This window comes from Ambystoma mexicanum, chromosome 1q (assembly GCF_040938575.1).
Source record: "Ambystoma mexicanum isolate Mex_15411 chromosome 1q, UKY_AmexF1_1, whole genome shotgun sequence".
Taxonomy (NCBI): Eukaryota; Metazoa; Chordata; class Amphibia; order Caudata; family Ambystomatidae; genus Ambystoma; species Ambystoma mexicanum.
The window spans coordinates 1,205,653,657-1,205,666,694 of NC_090922.1; the positions used below are offsets into that span (position 1 = coordinate 1,205,653,657).

Sequence of the window (13,038 nt, forward strand, 5' to 3'; positions counted from 1 at the left end):
CACCAGATGGCACTGGACCGGAATGGCAATTCTGAACCCTGGATACTAAAGTTCAGCTGGATGGCAGGATGGCAGGATGGCAGCAGGCATGCAGTTAGTGGGCAGCACGTCAGGCTGATTTAGGATGCAAAAAGGACCACAGCTCTCCCTTTTTCATGGGAGAATAGTGGGTTTTCAGAATTGAGGCCTTGCTGGGAATAGGATCAGCACTGCTTCGGTTTTATAGTGGGCCCTGGAGTAGGGTCAGCAATGCTTTGGCCTTGTAGTTGGGATCTGGAATCTGGATGGATGGAACAGGAACACAGCGCAGGAACGTCAGGAAGAGTGTGTCTTTAGAGTCTTGCCAGGGACTCTTATTTATAATGTATAGTGACATCATCAAAGTATATGGCTGGGCAGGGTCTGCTAAACACACCTCTACCAAATTGATTGGGCAATCAAAGTTGGCTGCCTCCCCTAGGATGTGACTCAGTTTAGGGGTTGTACTTTTATCATGTGAAACGACTTCCTTTTTGCCAAAAATCAGTCATAACAGAATTTACACATTTGTACAGTTGTGGCATATTACCCAATGACATGTGCAGGTTACATATTTTATGCAGACCATTCCACTCCAACTCTGAACTCTGTGAGAAATTGTTTCGCCCCTCTGATACATTTTGGTAATTTTGAGTATGAAAGATTCGGCCTAAAATTCCATAACTGAATACACATGTGTGGTTTAACATAAGGGGTGTAAGCATACAAATTTGCTTGATTGAAGGTTTATTGCCCCTTATCCTCTTCGCACTTTGATGTCCCAGAATTCCTGTTGAAAGAGGCCCCTGCCCAGACTGAAGTCTGATTAGTATGTGATGTTTCTTTGTCCTGGACCTCCACAATTGCGAAGCCGTGAGAGAGTTGTCCTGGCATTGTCCTTTATTTATTCAATCATTACGTCCCATCCTCAATTCAAGCCTCGGATGAAGAGTCGGTCAAGACTTGAAACACGTCTCAGGCTACTTCGTGAATAAATTTGCTGGACTCATAATCATATCTCCTCTCAATTACTCGTAACGCATGCTTATATTGCACTTTTTGGCGCAGTGAGACTGAAAATTGCCTGTGAAAGATTTGTAGTGTCATCAACCAGTGTCATCAACCTGCTGGGTTTGGACCCTGTTGTTATCATCTTTTGGTCATTCTCTTTGTCCTGATGGCCACTGTGTGTTTATGGCTCTGGTACTATGGGTATCTCTAGCTGAACATTTATCATAGACAGCCATGATATAGCACTGAATATTTTGAACTGCAAGATCATTCATCCATTGCAACCCAGGCCTGACCTTGGCAGAGACTCCTGGAACATTGACACTTTTATAGTCGAACAGAAAAGGCACGGTCCCAAATTTTTTGTTAACGGGGGAGAAATTCTCAAACGGAACCCAGTAATAGGGGAAACAGAGAGTACCACAAGTGCCTTGTGGTACTCTCTGTTTCCCACATTGACACTTTTGCCAAGTCTTGAAACCACAGACATTCTTGCCCTGTACCTGTACCTGAAAAGACTTGGTGGATTGCTCCATTCTTCCCCATACAAGCTGATCTCAAACCCCTTTCAAATAACTTTGGCCCTGGGCACACACCATGTCTGGTTACCTATTATTGTTTTTAGCTGTTGGGTAGAGAGAGAGTGATGCCAGAGTTGGTGGTGGTTGGAAGAGTTAGGTGGGGTTAGAGAGAGTGGGGTGTGGTGAGTGGGGAGAGTTGGGCAGAAAACATGAAGTTCCCGGACCAGCAAACTACGAGTTGTGCTCGCAGGTCGGACCTGACGGGCAGAAAGGCACCTGCAAGCACAGCATGTCGGATGCACCGGCACCATTATAAACAGTGCCGGTGCATCCAACCTCCCCATTCCCATTCGGCCGTATGGGGCCGAATGGGAATGGGAAGTATCTTTTTTCTGGCGCCCACAAATGGCCAATTACCGGGTCCGGCAGGGCCGTAACGACCCAGTAATTGGCCATTCGCAGGCGCTGGAAAAAAATGGCCCTGGCGGCAGCCATGCCTGTATTACAGGCACAGCTACCACCTATGTCATAATGAGGACAAGTATCTCGACTAGTAATACTGGGTCCATACCTGCCTCTTTTAAACACTGCCACAATTTCCCATGCACTATGCCATTAAATGGGATCTTTAAATCTATATATGCAAGATAAGGCATTCATTTGTTAAGGACTGTATATTTTTCAATTCTAATCTTGAGCCTTAGCTACTGTTCTAATGTTCCCATGCCTCTGCAAGACCATGCTTGGGCATGTGAGAGACCTCTGTTCTTTTCTAACTATTTAATCACTCGATCTAAGAGCAACTATTGCATATATCGTGGCACTTCTATCTGTAGGGCTTTTTTCTCTCCATTTTTGTACCAGAACTATTCATTCACCTAGCAATGTATCTGCTATGCGACTATCGATAATTGATTTCACAAACCACCTGAAGGATCACATGTCTCCAGCTAAGCGGATGCTACTGATGCAGAACATCCACCCCACCCCAGAGTAAAGCAGGATAGGGATCTTTTGTAGGATGGGTTGGGATTATAGGTTAATCAGAAATAGAGTAAGGAATTAGTATCTTGGACAGAGAGGGGATTTTCTTGCTCTTCAAATCACCCTGTTTCTTTATATTTAATTATCACATGCCTTAACTCAGCAACAAGGGTTGTTGGCCTGGCGTGTTGGTTTTGGTCTATGCTGTGGTTGAATGCTGATTTGCTTCCTAGAGGGAAAGTGGCGAGGAGGTTCTGGACAGTTGGAGAACGTCAGAATATCAAAATATGTTTTGCTCTGAATGGGTACCATCATGTCCAGAAAAAGTTGCAATTCATTTTTAGCTCGTGGACCTTCCAGACAATAGCAACAGAGCTGGGAGAAGGCATAGACAATCAGATAATCTAAGATAAGAAGTAGGGAGTCACCCAGTGAGGAGGCCAACCACTCCATCCATGAAGCATACAAGGGGCATTTCTTGCCTGCGCTAGACCCGAAAGGATGTAGTGGGGACGAGACCACCCCTGAAGGCATTGAAGATAAACATCATTGTTCAGATCAGATTCAAAATATTCTATCAAAATTCATCAAAGAGCAAGAGAGCAGGATCTATCTTGCATGTGAACATAGAAAATGAAATTGATTTATCAGTATAGCGCAGCAGATCCCAATCACACACTGAGGGTTCAAATGCATGTCCTGTAAACATGCAAGCACCCTCAACTTTAATGTTAATAAAAATGATTTGTTATTTATATAGCACTTTTGCCAAAATGCTGTACATAGAACATTTACATATAATTATCACCCAACCGAAGTTAGTACTCATTCATCGACCTGGGAAGGATGAAAGGCAAACTTTGCCTTGCCAGGATGCAAACATGCAGCAGTTCACACACAGATTGCAACACAAAGCGCTCAGCTTGCTGAGCTATGTCAGCAGCTCTTACCAGAAACGTTCATGTCTAGGGATTGATTTCACTTGCTCCACAGGTCGTGGATACAGAATATTACCCATAGAAGGGCCCCAACCATATTCCAAAGGATATGTGGCAATGGAGATTATTAGGCCCAACAGTGAAAAAGGATATTGGATAAGCAGTTTACTGTAGACTTTTCAGAACCTCTCTGGAAACATGAACTAGGAAGGATTGGGGCTGAGACACCTGACTCCAACAGCTGGAAGTGCTCCATCATAAGTAGAGAAAAGGACACTACTAGTAGTGAGGACCAAAGAGCCAGAACATTATGGTGTTGATGAAATGTACTTGCTATGGATTTCAGGGGCTGAACACTTCCCCAGAGGAGGGAAATTCTTGTACTCCCTGAAATATTATACATATACATTGAACATTAGACTTTGATATGTCGGCAGTCTGATCAGGAAGCACAGGAATTTGAGTAATGACCTAAGTGATTTTCAGTCTCCAGAGTGGAGCATGTTGGAAAAGCTAATAATCTAAGTAGGGATAAACATTCCACTCCTCCTGCCCGAAGAAGGCAACAACTGCACTTATGCACTTTCATCTATCTCACTCTCTACCTGTGGTGTTCCCCAGGGGTCTAACCTCTCTCCCTGGCTGTTCAACCAATACCTGGCACCTCTTGCTCACTGCATTGCCACTCTCTGCTCCAACTTTCAGTGCTATGCGGATGACACCTCATTTTCAGGCTCCCCGCTGCCACCTCTTCTCCGTCTCTCATGTCTGACTATCTGTCTGCTATCCAGGAGTGGTGTGCCTCCAACGTTCTCTGCCTTAATACCAGCAAGACTGAGCTTCCCCTCATCGACACACCTGCACCCCCTTTTCCTGTCACTCTCTGGCTGGCCTCTCTTGGCCCTCTTCCTGCTCCCAACTCTGAGGCTAAGAACCTCAGGAACATCTTCGACTCCACACTCTCCTTTTCTCCTCACATCCTACTCTCCGCCCTCTGCAACTCATCCAGAACAGGACTGCGAGACTTGTCCTTGGCCTCAAGCCCAAGCATCGTATCTCTCCAGCACTGAAATGTCTGCATTGGCTCCCAGTGGCTGCAAGGATTAAGTGCAAGACCCTCTGCATTGTCCATTGGCTTTCTGGGGCCTGGGTCCTCAATACCTCCAACTCTCTCTTTGCAAATACCTTCCTGCTCTTCGCTCCTCCACCTCCAACTCCCTTAGGGTCAGTTGCTTCTCCGAGCAACGAGTTGGTGGTAGATATCTTTCTTCAGCTGGGGCCTCCCTCTGGAACAGCCTCCCTGCCTCTCTGAAACTTTAGGAGAACCATCTCTGGTTGCGGAAGCACCTCAAGACCTTCCTCTTTGCTTCTGCCTTCTCTCTTCCTCTCTCCTGCTGATTTCCTGTCTGATACTGCACTGGTCATCTGGCTAAGATCTAATTCGGGCCCAGGTCCCTGCCCGTCCAGTTGAACACCCGCACTGCCACCCGGCAACCCTTGCACTTGGGTCTGTATCTGTAACCCTGCAGTCCCCCTACGTGCACTTTTGGACACCTGCTGTCTACACTTACCCTTGCACCTACCACCTGCTGGCTGCACGTCTTATTATTGTTTGGATCCCATGTATAGCACTGCACCCTCCCCTTTCCCCTAGCAGATATCCCCTTCCACTTCCCCTGCACGTGCACAATCTCAATGTCAATTGGCCTAGTAAGATCGCTATCTCTGTCCTCCCTCTGTTTCCCCTTCCTTGCCTCGTCATGCCTTGAAACACATGTATATAGGCGCGTTACAAATACAATATCATATCATATCATATCTATGAAAAAAGGCCAGAGGAACCGTGCTAAGCCCAAAATGAAGCATTGGGGACTCCCATCCACAAACTGAACATAGATGCATGGAGGGAGGAATAGCTTTAAGCAAGGGTGCCTGTTTGGATTTCCTCATTGATTGGAAATAGAAATGGGACAGATCTACCGTTGTGTGTAATCCTGTACTGCATAACACTCAGGAAGAGTCCTGATGACCTCTACAGGAAAGGGATCTCCTTGATTGTCAATAGCTTTTACATGCATACCTTTTTCTCCCTCTAGACGGATTGAAGAGCCAATGGGAAGGGTGGCAGTGCACAGGAAGATGAAGTGGATAACATTTGCAAACTAAGAGAAGACTCAAGGGTCCAGGGTAATTGACTTCCATGCTGTAGATGTGGCTAGATCCATCCTGCTACTAGTAATACATGGGCCATGATGGGAGAGGGTCAATTATTGGGTCTGTGATTAGTGGCAGAACTCTGTCAAAGGAAATACTAGGAACTTTAGTTTGGATTATTGCATTGGCCACTTGTAGCACAGTCCTGAAGCGTTCACATTACTTGAAAGGTATGAAATGTTCAGGAGTAACTTGATCGATCAGGGCTCTTTTATGCAATTGTGGTGTAGCCATGAGAGGCTCGCTAGTGATGGCAACTAAAGACTTTGCCATCTATTTATTGGGTTTAACCTTCAACAGTTATTAATCTGTGAATGAATTAAACAATTCCATGTAATCAAATGGCAGGTCCCACAACCGAGCACTGTGCAGAGGGGTAGACAGATAGCTTTTGTGTTTGCAGAGCATGATATGATATGATATGATATGATATGATATGATATGATATGATATGATATGGTATGATATGATATGATAAGGTATTTATAATGTGCCTATACACAAGTGTTTCAAAGCGGAACAAGGCAAGGGAGGACAGAGACAAACGATCTTACTAGGCCAAGTGACATTGAGATCGTGCAAGTGCAGGGGAGAGGGCAGGGGACAAGTGCAAAGGGAGAGGGAGGGAGGACAAGGGGCGTACACAGGATCAAACACCACAAGTAGTGCAGCCAGCAGAGAAAAGGTAAGTGCAGACAGCAGGTGTCAGTAAGTGCCGGTAAGGGGACTCTAAGGTTGCAGATACGTCCCCAAGAAAGCATCAATGTTCTTGTTCACTAACACTCTCAAATGAGTAATCTGCCAGATCTGCCAGATGTTCTTATCCACCTTAATAGTATCCTCTTAGATATGAATGCCTCAGTGCTCTTTTGACTGTAAAATCGGGTGCCCGGAACCATGCCTGGACATCTCAGGGAATTGTAACCCTTCAAACTCCATGATGCCATCAAGATTTTCATAATTGGCTGATAACGAGGTAATCTCTTCTGCCTCAGAATTATTAGTGCCTGTTTTAGTTACTGAACCAAATATCTGGTTCTGACAGTACTAGTATCAATGGTTAAAGATGCCATCACAGAAGGGGTTATTCATGAGAGGGCTAGTGGCTCTTTCCATGGCATAAGGCACTACTAAGGAATTTGTGGCTTCTGACTTTGAGGGAGTGAGTGGGTAGAGGGGTAATAGAAGGAGGAAGTGAAGAGGGAACCTGCAGAGAGGCAGGCAAAAGAGCATCTTCACAGATAGAGGAATCCACAAAGTACACCTTCATTGAGAGAGAGGTCATACCTGTGTGCACTGAATGAAAACATTTGATGTAGCCTGTTGATGTACTAAGGCATAACATACACAGAGCTGGGGAAACAAATGACTCCTGGGTTAGCCCTTACAAAACTGAAGCTTAGAATGAGCTAGTGTCTGAATTAACTGTGGAAGTAGCCTAGGGCAGGAGAGACCTACTGCTCACCTTATCTGAACACTGAGGTGGTAAGGGGCAAAGGAGCCTGATCCGCACAGTAGGGTGATGTCCAGGATCCCTAAATTGAAAGGGCTTTGAGGCAACATGAAGCCTGAATTTTCTATGCACCAGGCAGCGTAAACTGCATACTCTGAAAGAGAGGGATCACAATCTCTTTTGGCAGAGACTCAGAGGACCAGTTCTGAGATGTAAATAGGCATGGACAGTCCTAGGTATCTCAGTGTCAGAATCTGAAGCGCCAGTTCATCGTATCGGATCATTTTTCTTGGTTCATGCACTTCCCTTTTAATGACTATACTTCAGCTCTGTACTAAGCCCTTTGATGTTGATCAAGTGATGGCTTGAGTAGGCACCTCTGCCAGTGCCACGGTAACGGGCACTTGCAAGCCCATGGGGTGGGCCCCGCTTCTAGAACCTGTCAATAATGTCTTAGATGTTGTTGGTACACTTTGTGGAGGTAATTAGCGCAGGGCCCAGACCTCCTCCCCAAACATGAGGATTAGGTTAAGTCTCTGGAGAGACATGTTGGGCAGGTTCCTAGTAACCATGTCAACAAAAGGTCTAGGGACCAACATGGATATGAGCGCCATGGCTAGATGAATGAAGAGCTAAATCAGGCCTTTCCCAAGACAGAAACAACTGAAGTGCACAGGAATGGAGGCCAACTCAGGGCTGGCAACCCAAGTGAACAAGTGGCCCGAATATGTATTGTGGAGAAACGAATGAGTATTGTGCGATACATTTGCTGAAGGCTTGAGGTAGAGGGGAGATCAATAGACAAAGAGGTCAGTTCAGCTCTGGAGAGGCAACCGTAATGTTCTGAAAAACAAATGACGCACAGGACTCAAAGTGGCCGAGAGTGGCTGGGTCCAGATACTCCAGCTATAGTTTGTGAGTATACAAGATAGAAACATGCCGATTGCAGGTCTGGAAGAATTTTAAGCCTTTCTTGGACACCATAGATAGGAAAAGAGGACCCATGCAAAGGCCTCGCTTTAGAACGCAAAGAGATATTACCTGCAAGCCAAACTTCAAAATCATGGCTAGGAATAGTTGTGGTCTCACTCAAAGGGGCAGGTGTGAGAAGAATGAAGAGATCAGTTACAACAACTATTGTGCTGGTGTTGCTATGTGCCAAGCTAACTTCCCAGATTGCACTTTATGATTCAGGAGATGGTTGTCAGGAGGAATATAGGCAGAAGTAAACATATATGGTGGTCTTCCGATGGAAAGAAAAACGTAATGTCATCACAGATATTTTGGGGATATATACGACAGAGAGTGACCATTGCACGATCATTTAAAAATCGCTACCAAGATTTAAAACAAAGTGTCCCAAGGTGGGAAAATACGATGCGGCATGGGCTCAGAAGGCATGAGACATCCTCTCATTGCGAATTTGGTGACAGTGGCAAAACACGCAATGTTTGGAACTACTCCATGTTTCACCGATATTACAAATGATGAGTTTTGTTTCCACAACACTTCGATTCCACCTGCTTTTGTGTAGTAGTAAATGTCATCAAAGCATTACCACCTCAGTATTACCCATGTGGTACTATTGTATATTGCATGCCCCCAATGGAGTCCTACGATACTTCAAAATGGGGTATAAATGAAGAGTCTGCATGAATGAATCATGCAGACCCTTCCCACTACTGCATGCTTCCAGTATGTTGTGACAGTAAAAGAGTTTGGCGCTATTTCCTAATGTGACTGCCATCCCATTTGTTTCCGACATATCTACATGATATATCAGGGACTGGATGTTGTTCCTGGGTACTCTTTCAGTTTCCTTATTATACTCTTCATATTATTTCCCAAGAGTTCACCTTTGACATTATCCAAGTTCAACAATTACCTTTAATGTCTCGATGGCCTTGCTGTTCTCTGCTTTAGGGACCTTTTCATGCAGCCATATTGGTATCCAGGCCAATAGAATCTTTTTCACACTGCACAAGTTGCAAAACGGGACAAAAGAGAAATCAATCACGGGATAAGATACACTTTAAAGTAATTTTGAAATCAAATACTCAGCACCAGTTTATATGTATTTTCCAGTGCACATGATTATATGTTCTCATTGACTGGAACGTTCATAAGAAAAATATTGAAATGATGTAAGCTGATTGGCTGGTAGACTGTCAATGATTAAAAAGGTGAATCATAGAGAATGAAAACGTTTTAGCTCAGTACTTTGGAAGAAGATCCATTTAAAGGGGGTGCTTACACATCTGGTTCTTGAGTGCCTCACTAGTGGGAAAGGAAAGGACAATATTAAAAACATTTCAATCCAGGGTATTGTTGCCACTTTTGGGATGAATGTCTTACATCCCACACGTGAGAGGAAATATAAACTAAGAAAACCCATGAAACGCGAGACAGAGCACACATCCAAGGCTAAAGGTCCAGGTCGCAAGCAGATCACCCTGTCACCCCACCATATCCCTTCACTGAGAGATGAATGAAGAACAGCAACACATACGCACACACACATGCATTTTGAATTTAGATGCGCAGAAAGACGACAGACACTATTAACCAGCAATTATATGCAAGAGTCAACGTTAGCAAACACACAGATATAGATGCAAGCGAGTAGGCCCAAGCAACAGGGAGCACAGTAGGCGATAGAGTAAGCATTCATTAGATAAAGCAAGCATAACAGATCTTGGCAATGAACACGCCATACCAGCAGCAGTGATATTTCACTTTGTGACATGGGATAGAGAGCAGCCAGCAAAACGCATACACACAAATAGGTGCTTTTATAGGTAGGGTTTAAGCCATGCAAGGAACGGAAATGAAAGAATACGTAGAGACAGAAGTTAGCCCGCACCAAATACATACACACACTTCATCAAAGACTAGAAGAAGCGAGAAACAAATCAGGTAGTTATGAGTGTTGAGTAGAAACACTAATGGGTAGAGAATGTAACACACAACATACATATACATTTATATATATTCACTGAAAAAGCTTTGTTAAAGGGGCGTTTTGGTTAAGTTGCACTAATAAAAACGTATGTAATTCAATGCAAAAAAACATTGTTATGGTTACAAGTAAAACCGAAAAACATCTGAAATTCGCCAGTTAAGGTAAGCTAAGCAACCATAATTCGCACCACTACCGTACCCTGCTAAGACTAACCCAGGACATGAAAGATGTTCCCAATCAAACCTATCCCAATTTCGAAAAACGTTACCACATAGCCGGTCCCTGGTGGCCATGCTCACTTTAACCCCATTGCTAGTCCCTCGTAGTCATGGGCAGTAGCCAGATTGTCCGGGTCATCATGACCCGGACAATCTGGCCACTGCTCATGGCCACAGGCTATACCTCAGTCACCAAAGGTATATGATTTTTTTGTACCTACATTATTACACTTAAAAAAAAATAAAACACAGTCACATTTCCAAAACCATGCTTTTGGGTCCTTGCCAACGCTCCTTGCCTGAGTTTGCTGCAAATCCACTCATGTTTTATTATTTGAAAAGTGTCAAAATGTACGTGCATAAAATAGTCATATATCTTAGCCCCCACTTGACAAAGTCCTTTCTGACTTTGCATAAGCATTCAAAGTTGTGTCTATAATATGTTTGAAAACTTTTCTGCAAATTCGTCAAATGGTAACAAAGTTATAAGTCATCTAACAATGTTGAAGCCCGCCTCTAATTTTGCCGCCCCCTGACAAAATCCCACCAAACTTTGCAACAACATTCATATATAGGTCTAAAATCGGTTTGCAAAGTTTTGTACAGATTTGTCAAAAGGCACCACATCTATAAGCATTTAAAATAATTTGAGATGTCAGTCTAGCAAAATAGATACCTCTCACGATCAATGGCAATTTATCATGTTGGCCGAAAACTAACTGTCTCATGAACTACACGTCAGAAATACAGACTCATAAGATTAACCAATGTGCTGCCATTTTAATGTAACAAGAATCGCCATTTTGTTTTCTAACATTTGCTCATTGCTTTTTGTTCTAAACTGCTTAGCTGAAAGCTTATTCTGCTTATTCTGCTTCACTGTTACATCGTTGTTCAAACGCGAAAGAGCAAGGGCGTGGGGCTGGGAGTTATTTGTTGAAACATAACGTAGGCAGCCACAGAGAGGAATGCCCAATCCCCTCCTGCATATAGCTTTGGAGGAGAGCAACACAGCATTTAATCATTTCACTGATGCCAGCCAGTATCGTTAATATGGTAGAAATGCTAGAAAGGAACAGTTAAAGGCTTGAATTGTGCTTTTCTTACGGCCCCCCTTTCCTAAGCCCAGTAGAGCGTGCTGACTCCCAGGACACGAATAGCAAATAGGAGCTAGCAAGGCCTGGAATGCAACTATTCCCCTGTATGCAGCTTGCTCGCAAGAACAGAAGCACTGTGTTCTGTTCAACAAAGAAATATGTCTCTAGACTCGCAATGTAGCATATTGTTGCTAAAATAGATGTTCGAGAGTCTCATATTCATCGAAATTGTCAATCATCAAACCCAGTTCAAAGAAACTATACAATGGGCGGTGTTAAACATGTCATGACTGATTGTAAGATGTCCATTTTGTATATATGTAACTGATGTACACTATTTGCTCTCTTGCGTCCCTCGAGGTCTGGAGACACACGTCGCGGGGCGTGAGACCGAGTTGGCCAACTGAGACTATTTGCTTTGCAATAAACCCTAGCTTTAGGGAATACAACCTTGTGTCTGGCGTATCAGTTTGTGTGTGGTGTTTTGCCTTGTTTCCACAATGCAAGGGTCCCCTATGGGCCCCTTCAGAGACCCTCCCTCTAATTGTGTTTCCTCTTGACAAAACAGCACCACACTTTGGAGAACCATTCGGATTCAGGTCTAGAATGAAATTCCATGATTTCATGCAGTTTCATTGAGTGGCGCCAAAGTTAAAAGCTTCACCAACCCTGTAATGCAGAAATAGGCATAGATGTCCCTGAACATCTCACTTCTTTGCGAACATCACCTGACTGCCCCGGGCATCAGGAATGTTCGTGGACGATGGAGTTGAAAAAGCACTCGTTTTTCAATATGTTTTTATCGTGATGTCCGTAGACACCGCCCGCTGACTGCGAATCCAACATGGCGGGCGTTTCCAAAAATCTGACGCACCCCACCTTTTTTGTTGACCAATCAGCGGGTGTGTCCGATGTCTGCAGACATCACGTCGCCCTCTGGACCAATCGGAGGCCCGAGCGTGGACCGAAAAGGGAAGTGAGTTTGCAGACTGAACCCAAGTATCACAAATGTTACCTACTTTTTGGCCTTTTTTAAAAAACGACTGTACGGATTTACACAACATTTACAAAAGCACGCTTTTGGGGCCAAGCTGCCACTTCTGCTGCAAATTTGGTGAAAATCCATCCAACGGTTTGGGCTCTAGACGTGAGCAAATTTATTTTTCCATTGCTTCTGTGGGAAAAACCACACATTTTTGGACGCCCCCCCTCCCATAACTTTGCCCCCTTGCACGAAACCTCACCAAACTTCACAGGATCAATTTGACGGGGCCATATACTTATTTTTGCAATGTTTCATGAGGAGTCGTCTGTGGGGTTGAAGTTATAAGCCGTCCAAAAAGTGCTCTTCTTATGGGTTGAGCAACTTAACCATAACTACAGGGCTGCTACCTTAGGTCCTGTAATGTGTGGATATTCAATAAGAAAACTTTGTTAAAGGGACGCTATGGTTACAAGTAAAACTGAAAACTCCCTGAAATTCACCAGCTATGGTAAGCTAAGCAACCATAACCCGTGCCACCACCGTGCACTGCTAAAACCAACACCCAGTACATGAAAGATGACATCAGAAATGTCTCTGCCTACCCCTATCTAGCCCATGCCTTATTAGAAAACCTGAA

At 44.2% G+C, this 13,038-nt stretch overlaps 1 protein-coding gene across 1 annotated transcript in view; it reads right to left on the reverse strand.

Annotated features, from left to right (window-relative positions):
- IL23R (interleukin 23 receptor) overlaps window positions 1–13,038 on the reverse strand; it is a 777,663-nt gene that overhangs the window by 46,192 nt on the left and 718,433 nt on the right. Inside the window, exon 15 of the mRNA XM_069641944.1 lies at window positions 9,025–9,115. Coding sequence (XP_069498045.1) covers window positions 9,025–9,115 — 91 coding nt within the window. The remainder of the gene's footprint in view (window positions 1–9,024; window positions 9,116–13,038) is intronic.